Source organism: Microtus oregoni, unplaced genomic scaffold, assembly GCF_018167655.1.
Source record: "Microtus oregoni isolate MIOR12 unplaced genomic scaffold, Mior012 000062F_ref0000492, whole genome shotgun sequence".
NCBI classification, from domain to species: domain Eukaryota; kingdom Metazoa; phylum Chordata; class Mammalia; order Rodentia; family Cricetidae; genus Microtus; species Microtus oregoni.
The window spans coordinates 5888230-5906861 of NW_024543872.1; the positions used below are offsets into that span (position 1 = coordinate 5888230).

General features: G+C 41.0%; 1 protein-coding gene across 2 annotated transcripts in view; it reads right to left on the reverse strand.

Annotated features, from left to right (window-relative positions):
• Window positions 1-310: 310 nt before the first annotated feature.
• The window catches only part of LOC121439718 (lanC-like protein 2), a 45040-nt gene continuing 26718 nt past the window's right edge, over window positions 311-18632 (reverse strand). Inside the window, exons 6-9 of one of the 2 annotated variants that reach the window (XM_041640312.1) lie at window positions 13990-14172; window positions 8791-8967; window positions 5421-5493; window positions 311-2655 (exon numbers count right to left, since the gene is read on the reverse strand). In XM_041640312.1, the coding sequence (XP_041496246.1) occupies window positions 2561-2655; window positions 5421-5493; window positions 8791-8967; window positions 13990-14172 (528 nt within the window). In that variant the 3' untranslated portion in view covers window positions 311-2560. The remainder of the gene's footprint in view (window positions 2656-5420; window positions 5494-8790; window positions 8968-13989; window positions 14173-18632) is intronic. The other variant, XM_041640313.1, reaches the window with a different exon arrangement.

An 18632-nucleotide genomic window follows, 5' to 3' on the forward strand; every position in this document is an offset into this window, starting at 1 on the left:
TTGCCTTTTAAATAATCAAGTAAGCCATATATAGCAACTGTCCTAGTCCTTATGGTGGGAGAAGATGATGTGACCAGTTCTGGCTATGAAACATTCATGAAACACTCAGGAATTCGGGGAAGGGTTTGTCTTTCTCATGAACAGGACTGAAACCGCTGGCACTGTCCCATGCCTCGCCACACCCCTTGGATCATTATAACTACCAAAGCTGGATTGCGACCAGGAGGAAAAGATCAGTATAGTCATAGCATTTCCCACTTTCACACTGTTGAACTGAGACAGAAAGGAGAAAATAGGAAGGCTCCATAAGTCCTCACCACAAAACTGTCTTTTATTAACAAAACCAAAGAACCCCAAACACTTTTTGTGGACATTACCTTTTTCCCTCCAGAGTTCAAAATGGTATTCTGTGTGTACATATTTTAAATTTTTCAACACATTTAGAATACAGTTGTTGACATAAAACAAGCCTAAGAAACAAAAGTGAGATGTTCTTAAATTAGATTTCATACATTTATAACTATCAAATGGTCATATTTGAGCCCTCAGTCCTGGTTTGCATGCCATCCCTCCTTGGCCTTATGGGACGGGGGCTGCAGCTTTTGTAGGACAGCAGCATAAGGGTGTGAGGAAGGAATCGGTGACAGCGACGGAGATGCACGACTGTAGATACCAGTGGTGAGTGGGAACAAACAAAACCCCCCATTCATCCTGGGGGTATTTGATTTTTCCCTCGGCAGGTTGGCCAGGAAGATACTAGTTATTTGTCAACCAGTTATGAGTAAACATAAAGGGGAGAGTCACCAATGCTACTGTTGCCTTGAGGGCCCTTGGTCAAAGCCAGAGCCCTGTAAACTGCCACCTTGGTTCAGAAAAGGGCTTACTACACAGCCCCAGGGGCTTCCTTCATGAATTACACAATCCGGATCTCAGAGATTAGCTCTGCTGTGTATTATTTGTGTTGAAATGGGTAAGAGGATGAAAACTGTATGGTTCGGATGAGACTAGACAGCACCTGTCTAGTTCTGCAGAACGACTTCCCCTCAGCCTGTCTGGGATGGTTTGCCCTACCTTTAGGTAAGAAGGTGCTGGGCGGCCCTGTGAAGCCCATTATCGGGCTCACAGAGATTAGAGGATAATCATGGGGATTTACATACATGGAACTAATCAACCCAAGGTGAACCAGAATAGTCACGACTTAGAATGAAGAGATTTAGGAGGCATCACCTGGAAACTGAAGGCCAGATGTTTAGGGTACCAGTCCCACAAACAACGTTCAGCACTCAAAATGGTCCACTCATGAAGAGGCCTTTTCTTGAAGACTCACAATTCTTCCTACTTTATAAAAGGAGTAGTAACTAGGGCAAGTATTTAGGAAGTACTGAGGTCCAGACTATTACACAATCCTGCCCACTTGTATCACGAACAACAACCAAACTCTGAAATTTATGTGACAGGATTATTAACCGTATGTGAATCCAACAAGATGTCCTTAAAAATAATTTAAAAATCACCCAGAAGCCAGGCGGTGGTGGCACACGCCTTTAATCCCAGCACTCGGGAGGCAGAGGCAGGTGGATCTCTGTGAGTTGGAGACCAGCCTGGTCTACAAGAGCTAGTTCCGGGACAGGCTCCAAAACCACAGAGAAACCCTGTCTCAAAAAAAAAAAAAAAACTAAAAAAAAAATTACCCAGGTAATAATTGTCTTGGTTAGAATGTTTGTTCCTTGTGTGTATAAATTCAGCCTAGAATTTATCCCCTCAATTTGTATGAAAAATAAAGGATGTATTAAATTCATACCTTAATAAGTTACCAACATAAGAAATAAACTTTTGAAGGGCTATAGATGGATCTGGCTGGCATTCTCTACTCTGTTTTTCAGGGATAAGCTGTACTGATAACAGGTGGCGGCTGTTTTGATCTGGGTGACTGTCTGAGGACTGCTAATAATTAGTCACTAATTGTGTTGACCATAAGACACAAAGAGGGAAGTGGTGTCCCCTGCGCCTTCTCGAGCTGTACAGTGCATGCCGAGTTGCCCACTTTCCTTCTGCCTTTCTCTCCCGCTCTTCTGAAAGCTGCCCATGGAAAAGGCTAATACACTTTCCTCACAAGGTATCTAGATCTGCTAGCTGATGTTTCAGACACGTCACACAACTGTTTCTTTGTTGATAGAGATGACACCCTACTTTAGATACTATGTACAAAAAGGTGTGGCTGTCGCCTTAGACACTCCCACATGCTCAGCTAAGAGGTCAGGTGATGAGTGTGACTCTTCTATCTAGTCAATTTACACCTATAGACAAGCACCAAGAAACATGCACACTACAGGGAGCCTAGAGAGGGAGAATTCGTATTTCACCATGAAGGGGAACGCTGTCACAAAGTGCTGACGTGTGGTTTCCATCACTCATGCTCTAGTTTGGGGGTTTCCACAACAAAAGGGGCTGTGAGGGTTTTGCCCCCCCCCTTTTTTCTTTACATTAGGTTCTGTGTCAGGCACTAATCAGTCCGGTGGATTTTGGTCCAATGGTATGTTAGTTGTCTTTTTGCACCATTTTAATCCTTCTGCAAAAAGCCAAGTTCAAATGCTGGAAACCGTGACGTCTCTGGTACCAAGATGTCAGAGAGAAAGTGAACAGCACCAGCCATACCTGCAAAGCAAAATGTGCATCTCTTAAGAACTGCATGGGCTAGTGAATAAAATAAAGTGACATTAATCCCTTCCTTCATCTACAGGGGCTATAAGGACATAAGGGAAAGTCCCATCATCAGTTAAAAGTAGCATCAATAGGAACAGCACCCATCAGGCAATTAATTATACCATTCCTTATTTGTGTGTGTGTGTGTGTGTGAATTCAGGCATATGCAGTGTGAGTATGGACATCAGCAGACAACTTGAAGTGTCAGTCCTTGCCTTCCACCTTGTTTGAAACAGGGTTTCCATTTTCTATTGCACACACACCAATGTAGCTGATTGGCAAGATTCTGAGGTTCCTCCTGCCTCACGTCCCAATTACTCTTCAAAGTAATGGAATTATACACTTGAGCTATATACATGTACACATCTGGGTTCTGGGGATTCAAACTCAGATTCTCACACTTGTGTGACAAGCAAATTTACTTACTGCGCTATTTTCTCAACTCCATTATATTATGTTTATATTATAAATTTACCTACTGCGCTATTTTCTCAACTCCATTATATTATGTTTATATTATAAATTTACCTACTGCGCTATTTTCTCAACTCCATTATATTATGTTTATATTATAAATTTACCTACTGCGCTATTTTCTCAACTCCATTATATTATGTTTATATTATAAATTTACCTACTGCTCTATTTTCTCAACTCCATTATATTATGTTTTAAGGAGCAGCTTTTGGATCTTCATCGTGCATTAGAAATGTTAAGATGATATTGCAGCATCTACCAAAGAGATACAGATGTAGATCTAGGATGCAGCTATAGTGCTTATCTAACAAGCATGAGGGTTGAGTACTATAATCCAATGATAAAACAAACAAAAGCCCTTGAAGAATTTAAGGATGTTACCGACTGTATGTCAACAAATGAAATTTTCCTGTCAAAGCTTCTATAGTCTTATATTTTCTTTAGCTTCTAAAAAAGTAATTTTCAAATAAGTGCATGCATATATATATATATATATATATATATATATATATATATATAGAGAGAGAGAGAGAGAGAGAGAAATAATGCAGAAGTTATTATATGAGGCCACTCTATAACATCCCCATGCGAAATAGACAAGATCTCCTGAGTGACTGGGAATGTGGGGGGAGGGTGGAATAGTAGAAGGAGAGTGAGGAGAGGAGAAGGGGAGCGGAAAGAGGGATTGGGAAGGTGGGTTGGGAGAGTAAGGAAAGAGATATCTTGTTAGTGGGAGCCATTATAGGGTTTGTGAGAAACCTGGCACCAGGGAAATTCCCAGGAACCTATAAAGGATGATCCCAGTTAAGAATTGAAGCAATAGTGGAAAGGATACCTTAACTGCCCTTCCCCTGTAAGCAGATTGATGACTACCTTAATTCTCATCATAGAACCTTCAACCAGTACTTGATCAAAGGAGAAGCAGAGATCCACAGCTAAGCATTGGACCAAGCTCCTAGAATCCATTCATAGAGAGGGAAGAGCAATAATATAAGGAAAGGGGTCAAGACCATAATGGGGACATCCACAGAACCATCTGACCTGAGTTAGTGGAAGCTAAATGACTCTGAACTGACAGCTGAAGAACCTGCATAAGACTGAGCTAGGCCCGGCCCTCTGAATGTGGGTGACAGTTGTGTGGCTGGGCAGTTTGTGGGACCACTGATCATGGAACCAGTATTTATCCCTATGCATGAACTGGCTCTTTGGAGCCCATTCCTATGGAGGGATACCTTGTTCAGCCCAGATACAGGGAAGAGGGCCCTGGTCCTGCCTCAAGTGATGTGACAGACTTTGTTGACTCCTCATGGGAGGCTTCACCCTCTCTGAGGAGTGGATAGGGAGTGGGATGGGGGAAAAGTCAGGTAAGTGGGAGAGGGTAGGAGAAGGGAACTGGTGTTAGTATGTAAAATAAAAGACTGTTTTAAAAATAATTTTTAAGGGGCTGGAGAGATGGCTCAGAGGTTAAGAGCATTGCCTACTCTTCCAAAGGTCTGGAGTTCAATTCCCAGCAACCACATGGCGGCTCACAACCATCGGTAATGAGGTCTGGTGCCCTCTTCTGGCCTTCAGGCATACATTCAGATAAAATATTGTATACTTAATAAATAAATAAATATTTAAAAAATAATAATAATAATTTTTAAAATAACAAAAGAAAATTACTTTCTTAGAAGCTAAAGAAAATATAATAAACCAAAAAGAATTTTTGTCTTTCTAGAACTTCAATTATAATTATAATATTTATTAATTATATTACATTCTTGTATACTTATCAACCTGGATAGACTACATAATTATTGTTTTCACTAATGACCTTGTTATAGCCATCAGTAAAAATATTGAATAGTCTTCAATTTTCACTCATTTTTCTAATTATTAATATCCAACTACTATTTTCCATTAATATTAGTTACTAGAAATTGTTTATATAATTTAAAGAATTAAGTGTATTTAAAAAACTAAGAACATATAGAATAATATATAAAATGCAGAAGAGGAAACTTATTATCCCCCTATCCAATAAGCCTTCCAGGCTTTGTCTGCCTATGTATTTCACAGAAGTTCTAAAGTTTTTGGAGATATTCGCAGAACAAATGTAGGCAAGATAAACATGCTTACTATAATTTTGTTTTAGTTCTGAAGCATTACTCAAGCAACATTGAATGTACTAATGCTTGTACTTAGAACAGAAGAACCAAATATCCAAATGTAAGATTTTATTTTTAATACTCTCCTACCTTCAAAGAGGGAATACGGTCTGTCAGGAATGCGACACCCATGTGCTCCATAATCGAGGCACCACTCTGCAAACTAACAAGAAAGACAACCCTTTTTAAGAATAGAATTTCTTTTTTTGTTTGTTTGTTTTTGTTTGTTTGTTTGTTTTTTTGAGACAGGGTTTCTCTGTAGCTTTGGAGCCTGTCCTGGAACTCCCTTTGTAGACCAGGCTGGCCTCGAACTCACAGAGATCCACCTGCCTCTGCCTCCCGAGTGCTGGGATTACAGGCGTGCGCCACCACCGCCCGGCAAGAATAGAATTTCTTAAGAGGCAACAAATGGGACACTTGAATGAGTTTATAGGAACTGAATAGGGGGCTCAAGAGAGGCTCAGTGGTTAAGAGCATATAGTACTCTTCCAGAGGACCCTAGTTCAATTCTAAGCACCCACGCCAGGTGCTCACAAACACCTGAAACTCCAGCGTTAGTGGGAACTGACTCCTCTGCCATCTTCAGACATCTGCACTTACATGCACATTCCTATACATAGACACACACCAACACATAACTAAAATAACAAAAATAAATATTGAAACAAATAATTAAAGAGGCCAGTTTGAACAGTAGTGATTCTAGGGCTCTGAACTGTATTGTTTGAACAAAACCCCCTAGCAGGATGAGAGTTAGGGACCCTTCCTTGCCTGTTTCCTCTTCTGTAGGGTTGGAGAAATGGCTCAGTGGTTAAGAGCACTGCCTGCTCATTCCAAAGGTCCTGAGTTCAATTCCCAGCAACCACATGGTGGCTCACAACCATCTGTAATGAGATCTGGCACTCTCTTGAGTTAGAGACCTGGTCAGTCGACCTCATCAACTTAGACTATGAAACCCAATATGGACAAGAATCACCATATATGGGCACCCATGCATGCTTCAGCATTGCCAGGGCATAAATTTCATTTTCAAACTTTGAGGCCACATCTACCTTAAAACATTGTAGGGACACCTGGAGGAGAAAAGCAAAATTCAGCAGCACCCTGCCTATTACTTCCAAGTGCTTGCTCCATCTGAATAAAAATTCCTGCCCTGAACTTGCCTTCGACTTGGCTGCTGGCTCCCGCTGGCCTTGGTTACTTCTGGAGAACACACTCAGTGTGCAGCTTTTTCCTCCGTGTCTCTTTGCTGTCTTATAAACTGTTGCTGGAACAATTCTCCATTAGGAAAATACTTCGGCCCTTAGCTCTTTACTCTCTGGGCTTTGCATCCTTAATAAGCTAAGGCCTTCGTTCTTCTATCACAGACACTGCCTTGGTGTCTAACTCATCACTTCCCCACCAAGGACTCGACAAACACCAGTGTGGGAACCCAGGTTTCTCCTGATCCTTCCCACCCAGATCCATGGTGATGTTTCTAAAGAAGAGTCTCAACATGAATCCTCCATTTTCCAAACTGGTGTTCAGTGCTGTCTAGTTTTAAAAATCACCTGTGGGTCCCAAAAATCACTAGTAAGAAGGATTCTTTATTTAAATGGTCTAGAGTAGGTCACACTGGTCCTCAGGTATAATCAAGGTTGAGAACTGCTCTGGGCACATGTGACTTCAAGTCATATTTAACACACCGCCCCCACCATGGCATCCCACAGCACTGAGGTGCTCCCTCTCCAAGATACACTAAGATGCCCCCGACTCTGTTGCTTTGTGCTGGGTACTCTAAAGGAAAGTATCCCCCTTCCCTAGGTTACTCCCTTCCTGACTCACTTGCAAAATATTATTGGTGAGGAAATAGGCCTCCCTATATATGTAACCATCTAATATTAAAGTTACCCCTGCCTCTAGCTCCTGTTCTGCCCTAACCCCATGACCTAGCAATCATGAACTTTATATCTTTGGATGCTTCAAGCTCCAAGCCTCTGGGCAGGCAGTTTCCTCTCTCTACAATGTTCCCCATTCCCTTCTGCATAACTTCCAGCTGTCTTCCTGTTTTGGCTTACAAACCACTTTCTGATCTTGCATAACCAGACTGGGTTCTGCCCTCTTACATGCTTCTACAGCATCCCATGATTAATCCGTGAATTGGGCACCCTACAGATATTCAAAAACAGAGAAGCCATTTTATTTGAGTTGACAAAAACAAACTAACAAAAACACCCTAAAACACAGGGGGTCACTGTCCAGATGGTATACAAATATGTTATCCATAATGCCTCTATCTGTCAATGTCCACTGCAAACATTTCTTCTATTGTTCAGTGTCTGCACATAATTGCACTATGTGAAACATGCAAAGTAATAAAAATACAAGCAAGCATTTACCAAGTCTAGCTTCTTGCCACTCATGAAAATATACTGAAGCCATATTTGTTTCTATTTAGGGCCATGTGCTACTGTTGTACATATTCCAGAAGAGTAACCTAGACAAGGACAACCATCAACCATGGAGCTTACATTTCACCAGTTTGAGCCAAGCAATAAGCAATACACTCAATGAATAACTGGAAGATTCTTCCATGTGGCAGTCTTAAAGATCCTGAAGAATGTCACAGTTAAACTAACCCTGGAGTGGCAAAGAGTTGCTCTGTAAATTGCAGAGGGAAGTACATTTTTGGTGAAGGAAACAGGTAATAACAGTTTAGAGTCCGTTACATTGAGAGGGAGGTGCAGTGAGGCAGTACGTCTGAAAGGGGCAGAAGATGGGAAAAGGTAGAGAAACCGGCAAGGGTCAAGGCATGCAGGACTACGGAAACTTGGAGAGGAGTGTAGGTTTGTCACGCAGTCAAATGTGACACTAATGAAGGCTTTAACTAGGAACAATTGTAGATAGTCTACATGTTACCTCATTTAATTCTTTAACTAGGAACAATTGTAGATAGTCTACATGTTATCTCATTTTAATTCTTGAAACATCCTGGGTAGATAGGTAGTTGTTTTCTCTTCATTTTTTTCAAATAAAGAAATAGAGGCTTGAAGAATAAATGTACTTTAGGACAATAAAGCTTATATAAAAGCTGGCTATGACATCAAAGATCTATAACCTAGAACCTGGGAGGGGGAGCAGCAGGAAGATCAGAGTTCGTGGTCATCTTTGGGAACAGCAAAACCAAAGCCCCTCTGCGCTAGCTCAGACTCTTCAAAAACAAACACATAAACGATGCTTATACACAGTACAGTAACTCTGACTAGGCAGTGTGATCCCTGAACTTCTGGTCTTCAGAGTAACCTTTATGTTTGCTGCCCTCATCTCAAAGATGGGGACAGAGGATCAAGGACAATGATGTGACAGAAGAAACAGGTTCAACCACAGATTGGGATGGACAGGCTCAAGGAGCGAAGAGGAGTAGTACTATTGGACTCTGTCCTGGGAAGTTACGGAGCTGCAGGGATAGAGATGTCCTCACCTTGCAGGCTCGATAGAGGTACTTCTTATCCTGCGTAAGGTGGTAAAGGGACAAAAAGGAATAACCATTTCCAGAGGTTCCATGGCAGATTCCATAGCCTTTCCGGAGCAGACCTCGCTGCCAAATCACATCGCTGCACTCCATGGCCTCTTTCAAGTATTTTTCCTCTTTAAAAACCTAGAGAGGGAGAAAACAAAACAGTGTCAGCAAAATGTTTTCAATGAAGAACTACAAAACCATTTCCCCCACTGATTAGAAAAGTATACATTAGGAAGACTGAACAAGCATTATGGTTAAGCAAACAGAAGAAGCTCTCCAGCCAGCCATGTCCTGCTCATCCTTCTCCTCTAGGGTCTATCCCAGTGAGTCCCCCACCCCATCCTCCTTAATCCACCAGATCTAGCTCTGGTCCCACATTCAGTGTTGAGGCCTAGTCTGGCACCCTGTGCCTGGATGGCGACTAAACTCTAAACTGGGCCTCTCCTCTCCACACATCCTGAGCACCTCCTCCAGACTTCTACTGGGCTTAGAAACTTCCCCGAGTCTGAGATGAGCCCCACCTACTTCTGTTACCCCATTTGGGCATCAACACTAAATTGCTCCAAGACTGAACCCTAAACCCCATTCAACTGAAGACAATCTGACAAGTTGAGGTCAATGAAAAGAGAGATCCAAACATCAAGTCAACAAAGTACAGACACGATTTCCATGCCAAGAAACAGTACCAACAAAATAACTTCAGATATCTAGGTCCCATTGCAATAGCACACGCCACCTAAATAGACCATCACTGAAAACGCAGTCCTCTCTTAGTGATGTTCCTGAACAAACACAACTCAGATGACACAGAAAACAAGATGTAAAACAGCAACGATACACATGAACAAGGAACTCAGAGAATATGTGAACAAATACCAGAATAAAGACTGAAAACTGTGAATTGAATAACGAAAACAATACAAGATATGAAAACAGAACTTAATAAAGAGACTCTCAGAAGAGAGACAAAATGAAATAACTCAGGAGAGTCTCATCCATAGATTGGATCAAACTGAACAGAGAATATCAGGCTTTGAAGACAAAGGAGAGGAATTTGATCACTGAATCAAAGAAAATCTCAAGTCCAACAGAAAAAAAAAAAAGAAACCATGAACAGGACATGAAGGAGCCGAACACTAAAAAACAAAACTGAAGCCGGACAGTAGTGACACACGCCTCTAATCCCAGCACTCGGGAGGCAGAGGCAGGCGGATCTCTGGGAGTTCGAGGCCAGCCTGGTCTACAAGAGCTAGTTCTAGAACAGGCTCCAAAGCCACAGAGAAACCCTGTCTCGAAAAGCAAAAATAAACAAACAAAAAACACACACAAAAAAAACCTGAACCTACAAATAATAGGTATAGAAGGAGAAGAAATCCAGGTCAAAAGCAAAGAAAATATTTTCTACAAAATTATACAAAACTTGCCTCATCTAAAGAAAGAGATGCCTATTAAAGTTGAAGAGGCATACAAAATACCAAATAGACAGGACCAGAAAAGAAAGTAAGTCCCCATGTCATGCAACAGTCAAAACACTAAATTCATAGAATATAGGCCATTGAAAACTAAGAAAGATCAAGTTACTTTAAAAGACTCCCCATCAGAATACCAGCTGGTTTTTGAAATGTCAATTTTTAAAATATCTTTGAGAAATTCATGTGTGTACTATATTTACACAATTTCTTCCTTTTCCCTTCCCTCTCAGTCCTTCCATGTCCCCCAAATTCATGGCTTCTAAATTATTAATTATTATTGTTACAGCTGGGTGATGGTAGCACACTCCTTTAATCCCAGCACTTGGGAGGCAGAGGCAGGTGGAGTTCAAGGCCAGCCTAGTCTACAGAGTAAGTTCCAGGACAGCCAGGGCTACAAAGAGAAACCCTGTTTCAAGAAACCAATGTGTGTGTGTGTGTGTGTGTGTGTGTGTGTGTGTGTGTGTGTAATACATATATATGTATATAAAATTATTACACACACACATACACACACATATATACATACATATATATTATTTAGTGTTGCTTGTATGTGTATGTTTAGGGCTGACTGATTGCTTTGGAGATCACCTATCTAGAGGCTCGTCCCTGGAGAAGACTGAATCTCCCTCACTAAGGTTAAGGGTGGGGCCTTGTGAAATTTCTGCATTCACAGTGGCATGTCAATTGGTATTGTCATTTTTCAGGTCTTATTTAGGAATCCATATTGTTGAGGTTTCATGGGTGCAGAATACCTATCACATATACAAGAAATTACCCTGCAGCAGAGCACATGTCCTGGTCCTTTAGCTCTTAAAGTCTTTTCACCACTACTTCATAGTGTTCTTCATAGTGTTCTGAGTGGTACATGAAAGGGTTGTATTGAGGATATATCAGTTGCTGTTGGAAACCCCATAGAGAGTTGGTCTCTGAATTTTGACCAGTTGGGTCTTAATGGTCTTTGGCTACTGAAAAAAGGGTGCTTTGTTTTCATTTCCTTTTTTTTAAAAAAATGAGATGAGAGCTACACTTCCCTGTGACTAGATGGATAAGTATCTAGAATGTGGTTACAAATGACACTGGTTTAGAGGAGTGGCAATAATAGGTTCTCCCTAGGGTCCCTGGGTAATACCAGTCCTGGATAGCAGACTAGTTTTACCATGTCATACATGAATTCCTTCCTGTGGTAATTTGAATAAGAATAATACATTCTCTGGAATTTGAATATTTGGTCTCCAGTTGGTGGTGCTGTCCTGTGAGGCTTGGGAGAAGTGGTGCGGCTGTAGAAAATACATCACTGGGGGTGGCCTTTGAGAGGGTTCTAAATCCATATGCCTTTCCTACTTCACTCTCTGCTTTCTACTTGCAATTTAAGATGTGAGTCTTCAGCTTCTGCTCCAACACTATGACTCCTGATTGCTGCCATGTTCCCTTGCCATGATGAACTGTAAGCCAAATAAACCATCGCTTCTATCAGTTGCCTCGGTTATGGTGTTTTATACAACAGAAAAGTAAACTAACATAGAAGATACTGGTACCAGAATTGTGGGGGAATTGCTGTGAAGGGCCTGACCATATTTGGTTTGTTTGTTTGGTTGGTTTTTTTTTTCAATGAATGATGAAATCTTTGGGACTTTGGATTAGAAAAGTGGTTCAATCTATAAGCAGGGCTTAATGGACCACCCTAGCAGGATCTGAAAGACCATGGAGAGAAAAGCAGACTGTAGCAGTAGGGCTCAGGAGGGAAGCAAGAACTTTAAATGTACTAGTATGTCTAGTATCATCTATCTATCTACCTACCTATCATCCATCCACGTACAACCTATCATCCATCCATCCATCCATAAATTTTCCTAGTATACTGGTTTTGATAGGATGGTTATTTTCACAATATTTAAATATTTACTCTGCCAATCTGTGAGTATAAGAGGTCTTTCCATCTTCTAATGTCTCCTCGATCTCTTTATTTAAAGATTTAAAGAATTCACTAGCGGGGTCTTTTACCTCCTTAGTTTTTTGCTACTTTTTCTTGCCTTTGTTTTCTTTTTCTTTTTTCTTTTTTCTTTTTTTTTTTTGGCTATTGTGAATGGTATCACTTTCATGATCTCTTTCTCAATGTGTCTATAGCAAGTTGATTTTATATCCTGCCATTTTGCTAAAAGTGTTGATCATTTCTGGAAGTTTTCCAGTGGAATCTTTGGGATCTCTTCTGTATAAGATCATGTCGTCTGTAAACAGGGATAGTTTGACTTCTTTTCTGACTTGTGTCCCTTTACTCTCTTTATCTTGCTGCTGTAGCTAGTGATTCAAACACTATATTGAAAATAAGTGGAGACAGTGAACAGCCCTGTCGCAGTCCTGATTTTATTTATTTATATTATTTAAAGACAGATCTCTCTAAGTAGCCCTGGCTATCCTGGAATTTGCTATATAGACCAGACTGTCTTTGAACTCACAAAGATCTGCTGCCCTATGGTTCCCATGTACTGGGATAAAGGGAATATTCCATGCCCAGCCTTGTTCCAGATTTTAAACTAAAGGATGCTGAAAGAAAAAAAAAAAAAACCAGTCTTCTTCAGGAAAGAGCACAGAAGTTGGTTATCCAGTGCAAATGGTCACCCCCAAAACACATTTACAAGTAATGCCATATAGAATGAACATATTGTATTTGTATATTAGGGAATAGATATAATATATACATGTAATGTGTATAATCTGTGTATATACACATATGTGTAATATATTCATATAACATAAAGCAATATATGTATATACAATATGTACGATATACATATGTGTGTTGTGTGTATATATGTATATATTTATATTTAACAACTAAAGAAAAAGAGGCCATGAATTTGAAAGAAAGTTAGGGAATACATGGGAGAGACTGGAGGAAAGAAAGGGAAGTGGGGAAATAATATTATTTTATAATCTCAAAAAAATTATATATATATGTATACACACACACACAGAGAGAGAGAGAGAGAGAGAGAGAGAGATACATACATAACTTAAAAAATAAGTCAGATTTGTTAGCTTGTAATCCTGGTGCTGGGGAGATGGAGAAATGCTGATCCCTGGAGCTCACTGACCAGCCAGTCTAGCCCACTCAGTGTGTTCTAGGGCAGTGAGAAATTCAGAAAAAAATAAAACAAATGGTACCGGAGGAACCATATCCGAGGCTAACCACTGGCCCTTAAATACATGGACACATATATGTACCTAAGCATACATGATCGCACAATGTACACAAATACAAAACTAATTAAATTAAAAGGTAGAAAGTGAGGTGGGAGAGATGGTTCAGAAGTTAAAGCACTTGCATAGCATGCGGCCTTGGGTTCCGCCCCCCAGAATCCGTGGGAAGGTGGCTGTGATAGCACACATTCGTAATCCAGTGCTCCATCAGGAAAAAGGAAGTCCTCAGAAGCGCACAGGCCATCCAGCCTAGCATGCATAGCAGCAAAATGACAACAGTCCCTGCTCAAACATGATGGAAAGCGAAGACCAACACCCCAGGTTCCACCTGACTCGGCACATGTGTGCCCACATGAACATGGAGATGACACCCAAGGCCCTCTGAGCTCTACACACATGGCCCGGCACATGTACACTCACACCAGCACAGAATGCGAAATTTAAATCAGTATTCAGTGTACAAGCTGAACGATGCAGAGGCACTAACCTGATAGGCCTGCAGGAGCATGTGGATGACTCCTGGGGCACCATGGCACCAGTGGACCAATCGGTCTGTCTCATTGCTTAATGAGGACGGGTAATTTCCAGATCGGAATTTTTTGTGGCGCACATAATCAATACTAGGTTTCACCATTTCTGTTAAGGTTTCTTGGTCCACTTTTGCTTCTGGCTTTAAAGGCACAAAAGAAAACAATTTATCTTTCTGTTTTTTAACTACTGTAACATGGCTAATCTAATAAAGCATTAATTAATCATAACACTAAAGAAGATACAAAATTAGATACAATCTTTTGGTTTTTTTTTTTTTTTTCAGACATAGCTTTTTTATTTGTTTCAATTCTTGGAAATCTTGAATGTATTAGTGTTCCAATGTGTTGAACTTTCTATTCTTTGACGAACTGAGGCCACCACTTGAAATCAAGCCATCATCCAGAGGGGTGAGAAGAGCAGGGGACTCTAATGAACCCTGAATTATGAGAGTTTTGTGTGTGTGCTGTCTAATCTCTCATTTCCTTCCATGTGGCTTTTGCCTCCTCCCAAAGGCCAAGTACAACACACCTCTCAAATCTATCAACTGGCTTTTTCATTCTGGTCAAATTATTTCACCTCAATTTCTTTATAAGATAATCAGAATAATTAGCTCCTATTGAAAAGTATATGCCTATCTCCTTCATTCAGTAGTTTGTATAATAATGGTTATTACTCACTGAAAACATTCATTGGAAAATGAATCAAGTTTGCATTATGGAACTCGGACTACAAACAGTTGGAAAATACTATTTTAAGGAACGCTTTCAGTTCGTTCTTTTTAAATAAAAGTAGTGAAATATAAAATATTCAAAGGGTTTCACAATACTATACAGATTCTCATCAAAAAATGGTGGCAACAAATTGCAAGTACGGCTAATTAGATGTCTTTTAGTGTGACATATTACCAAGCCCTCACAAATCTGGGCTATTGATAAAGTCTGGGATAAAGAAGTCTCTGTCGACATACATGGATCTCTGTGGGAAGGGGAAATAGACAAGAACTCCTGAGAAAACTGGGAGTGTGGGGAGAGGAGAAGAGAGGGTAGAAGGGGAGAGGAGGCAGGAGAAGGGAGGTGGGGAGGAGAACATGAGAGAACTAGATGGGGGAAGGACAGAAAGGGGGAGCAAGGAAAGAGATATCTTGATTGAGGGAGCCATGATAGTGCTAGGAAGAAACCTGGCACCAGGGAAATTCCTAGGAATCCACAAGGATGACCCCAGCTAAGACCCTAAGCAATAGTGGAGAGGGTACCTAAACTGGCCTTCCCCTGTAATTAGATTGAATACTTTAACTGTTATCATAGAAACTTCATTCAGCAACTGATGGAAACAGAGACAGAGAGCCAAGCTAGCACTAGGCTGAGCTCCCAGAGTCTAGTCAAAAAGAGGGAGGAGCAACGATATGAGCAAAGGGGTCAAGACCATGATGGGAACACCCACAAAAACACCTGACTTAAGCTAGTGGAAGCTCACAGACTCCAGACTGACAGCAGGGGAACCAGCATAGGCCCAAACTAGGCCCTCTGGATGTGGGTGACAGTTGTGTCGCTGGGGTAGTCTGTGGAGCCACTAGCAGCAGGACCAGGACTTAACCCAAGTGCTTGAACTGGGTTTTTGGAGCCCATTCTCTTTGGAGGGATAGTTTGCTCAGCCTAGATATAGGAGGGAGGGCTTGTCCCTGCCTCAAAGTGATGTGCCAGACTTTGTTGACTCCCCATGGGAAGGCCTCACCCTCCGAGTAGTGGATGGGGGGTGATGGGGTGGGTGGAAGGCGGGGTGAGCTGGAAGAGAGGAGAGAGTAGGAACTGGGGTTGGTATATAAAATAAAAATAAAAAATAAAAAAAGAGAAGTCTCTGTCCATTGACTTAATTTTCATTTGGTTCTTTGAACAAACTTCTAAATGAGGCATATATATTATTCAAGTCTAAAGAGAAATATTGCTGTGAAATTGCTATTATCCTATTACTATTACATAAGATAATCTTATTTCCTTATCAAAAAAACTTTGTTAAGCATGGAGTAAAATGCAACTTAAAGAATACACTTGCTTCTAAAATTTGTTAGGAAAGTTAGTTTAATATTAAAAAATACTTACATATGAGAAAACCTTTTGCTTTCCTGAGATACAGAATGTGTTAGATATTTTTCTAACTATAGTTCATGATGTGTATTTCAGAATACTAAATTATGCCTAGAAAAATTTATATCTAGCTAAAGTCTGAGGTGTGCATGCTTTAATTCTAACACTCAGAGGTGGAGCAGAAAGATCAAGGAAGGGTACAAGGCTATAACAGCTTACACAGGGAGATTGAGGCTAGCCTTGCTACATGAGATCCTGTCTTAAAAAATAAAATAAAATACATAATACAATGTTTAGAAAACTTATTATGAAAAGAAACCACCATTCCTTCTTGAGATACAAATGGCTTTCCTTTTTTAGTGATTTCCTCACTATTGCTAAATAACATGTAGACAGCTACATCCTGGCCTACTGATTTTAGACGATAGTGTTTCCCTTGTTTCTCATCAGCCCCAGAGCATTTTCTCATCACCGTTTTTGGCTATATTCCTACTCATTGTGTTCTTTCTAAACTATGCAACTACTTCTTGATGTTAAGAAATTGGTTGGTAAATTATATTCTACAAGCTTAACGTGTGACTAGGGTAAGCACCAGACTGCAGAAGTGGGGGAGACTTGTAGTTCAAGGCTGAAAGCAGATGGCCCTGTCCTCAGGAAGAGCTAATGCTATCCAAGTCCTCAACCAGTCTGCTGGAGAACACCCTGTGATTGCCCAAAGTCAGCCTTTGTATTAGGAACTTCAGTTGATGAGCTGGGCTCATCTCGTCTCATCTCAAAACAACCTCACAGAAATGTCTAGGATGTCTAACCAAATGTCTAGGTACTGTGGCTTAGGCAGATGTAAACAACAAATCAACCATTCAGATGCCTAGCCAACATTTTTCAACATGCCTGTTGTTTATACATCGTCTACCTGAGATAGGTGTCATATTTTGAGTCTCAAGTACCCCTCCTCTCCAGCTGGTGGCACTGTTTTAGGAAGTCCTGGAACCTTTAGGAGGTGTGCCCTAGCTGAAGGCTCTGGTAGGCTTTGTTTCCAGCCTGAGCTCTGGCTGCTGATGCCTCGTGTTCCCGACACCATGCTCTCCTCAACTGCAGTGAATCGTATTGTCTTGAACCAGGAGTCCCTTAAGCTGTCTGCAGGGATTTTATCACAGCTTCTAGTTAAATATAAGCAAGATCAGGACATCAGGGCTGAACTTCTTCCTCATAATTAACAGCTTGTAAAGCTAAGAACTGGAACCTCAGGACTCTGGCAACTGGCCAAAGGAATGAGATCTGGTATCCTGAACAGTCCTTGAGTTCACGGATCGATAACTACCTAGACCTAGACCCTAAACCTTGTATGTTTACTGTTTAACAGAAAGCCTCTCGATAAATAACAGAACTAAAGCTTTGCTCCCTTCTATGATGGCTAACTACTTGAATAAGACGAAAGCCCCTGGGAAAGTTGCTTGTCTCAGAGATTTTAGAAATAGTACAAAGTCTACCTAAAATGAATACAGTCACAGCAACAACAACAGCAAAATTAAAAAATTAGAGTCTCCAAAAGGAGATTTTAGTCTCTTCCCTGGGGCAGAGGCTGCACTGGCTGCTGTTTGAAAGGAGTCTGAGGCCAGTAATGCAACATGGTGCTCCCATGTGGAATTCAGCTCCCTTTGATCTCTTCTTGGTCTGGCCTTCTCTGATCAAAACAGATAGTTTCTTTTCTTTTCTTTTCTTTTTTTTTTTTTTTTTTTTTTTGGTTTTTGATGTGGGAGTATCATATATCAATCTGTTGATTTCATTGGTTAAGCAATAAAGAAACTGCTAGGCCCATTTGATAGGCCCACCCTTAGGTGGGTGGAGTAAACAGAACGGAAGGCTGGGAGAAAGAAGCTGAGTCAGAGAGTCGCCATGATTCTTCCACTCCAGACAGACGCAGGTTAAGATCATTCCTGGTAAGCCAGCTCGTGGGCTACAGCAGATTATTAGAAATGGGCTAGTCCAGGTACAAGAGCTAGCCTAGAAGAGGCTAGACAGAAATGGGCCAAGCGGTGTTTAAAAGAATACAGTTTCCGTGTAATTATTTCGGGTAAAGCTAGCCGTGCAGAGCTGAGTGGGAACACAGCCCACCGCAGCTCCTTCAACAGAGTGGCACCCAACGTGGGGCTAAATCCACTTAAACCTGAGAGAGCTTAATTTTAAACAGAGAAAAAACAGAGTTTAACACAGATTTTTGCTGTTTGTTGGTGGCATGCTGTAGAGAGATTTCCTGATTCGGCATCAGCAGCAGAAAAAAACGCTACGTCATTTTAAAGTGCAGCTTCTTGGGGCTGTACTGCCAGCGTAAACTCTGGCTTTAAAGCATTTCAATGGATTTTATGGGACTGGATATTTGTGTTCCCGCTTGGGATCGGAAAGAAAATGCTGTGAGACTGTGCTGATGGCTCAGCGCTCCCCAACTGCACCTGGGCAGACGGCCGAATCAGGCTTAGGCAGGCTGAAGGGCATGGTGTGTTTTCAGACTGCACAATGC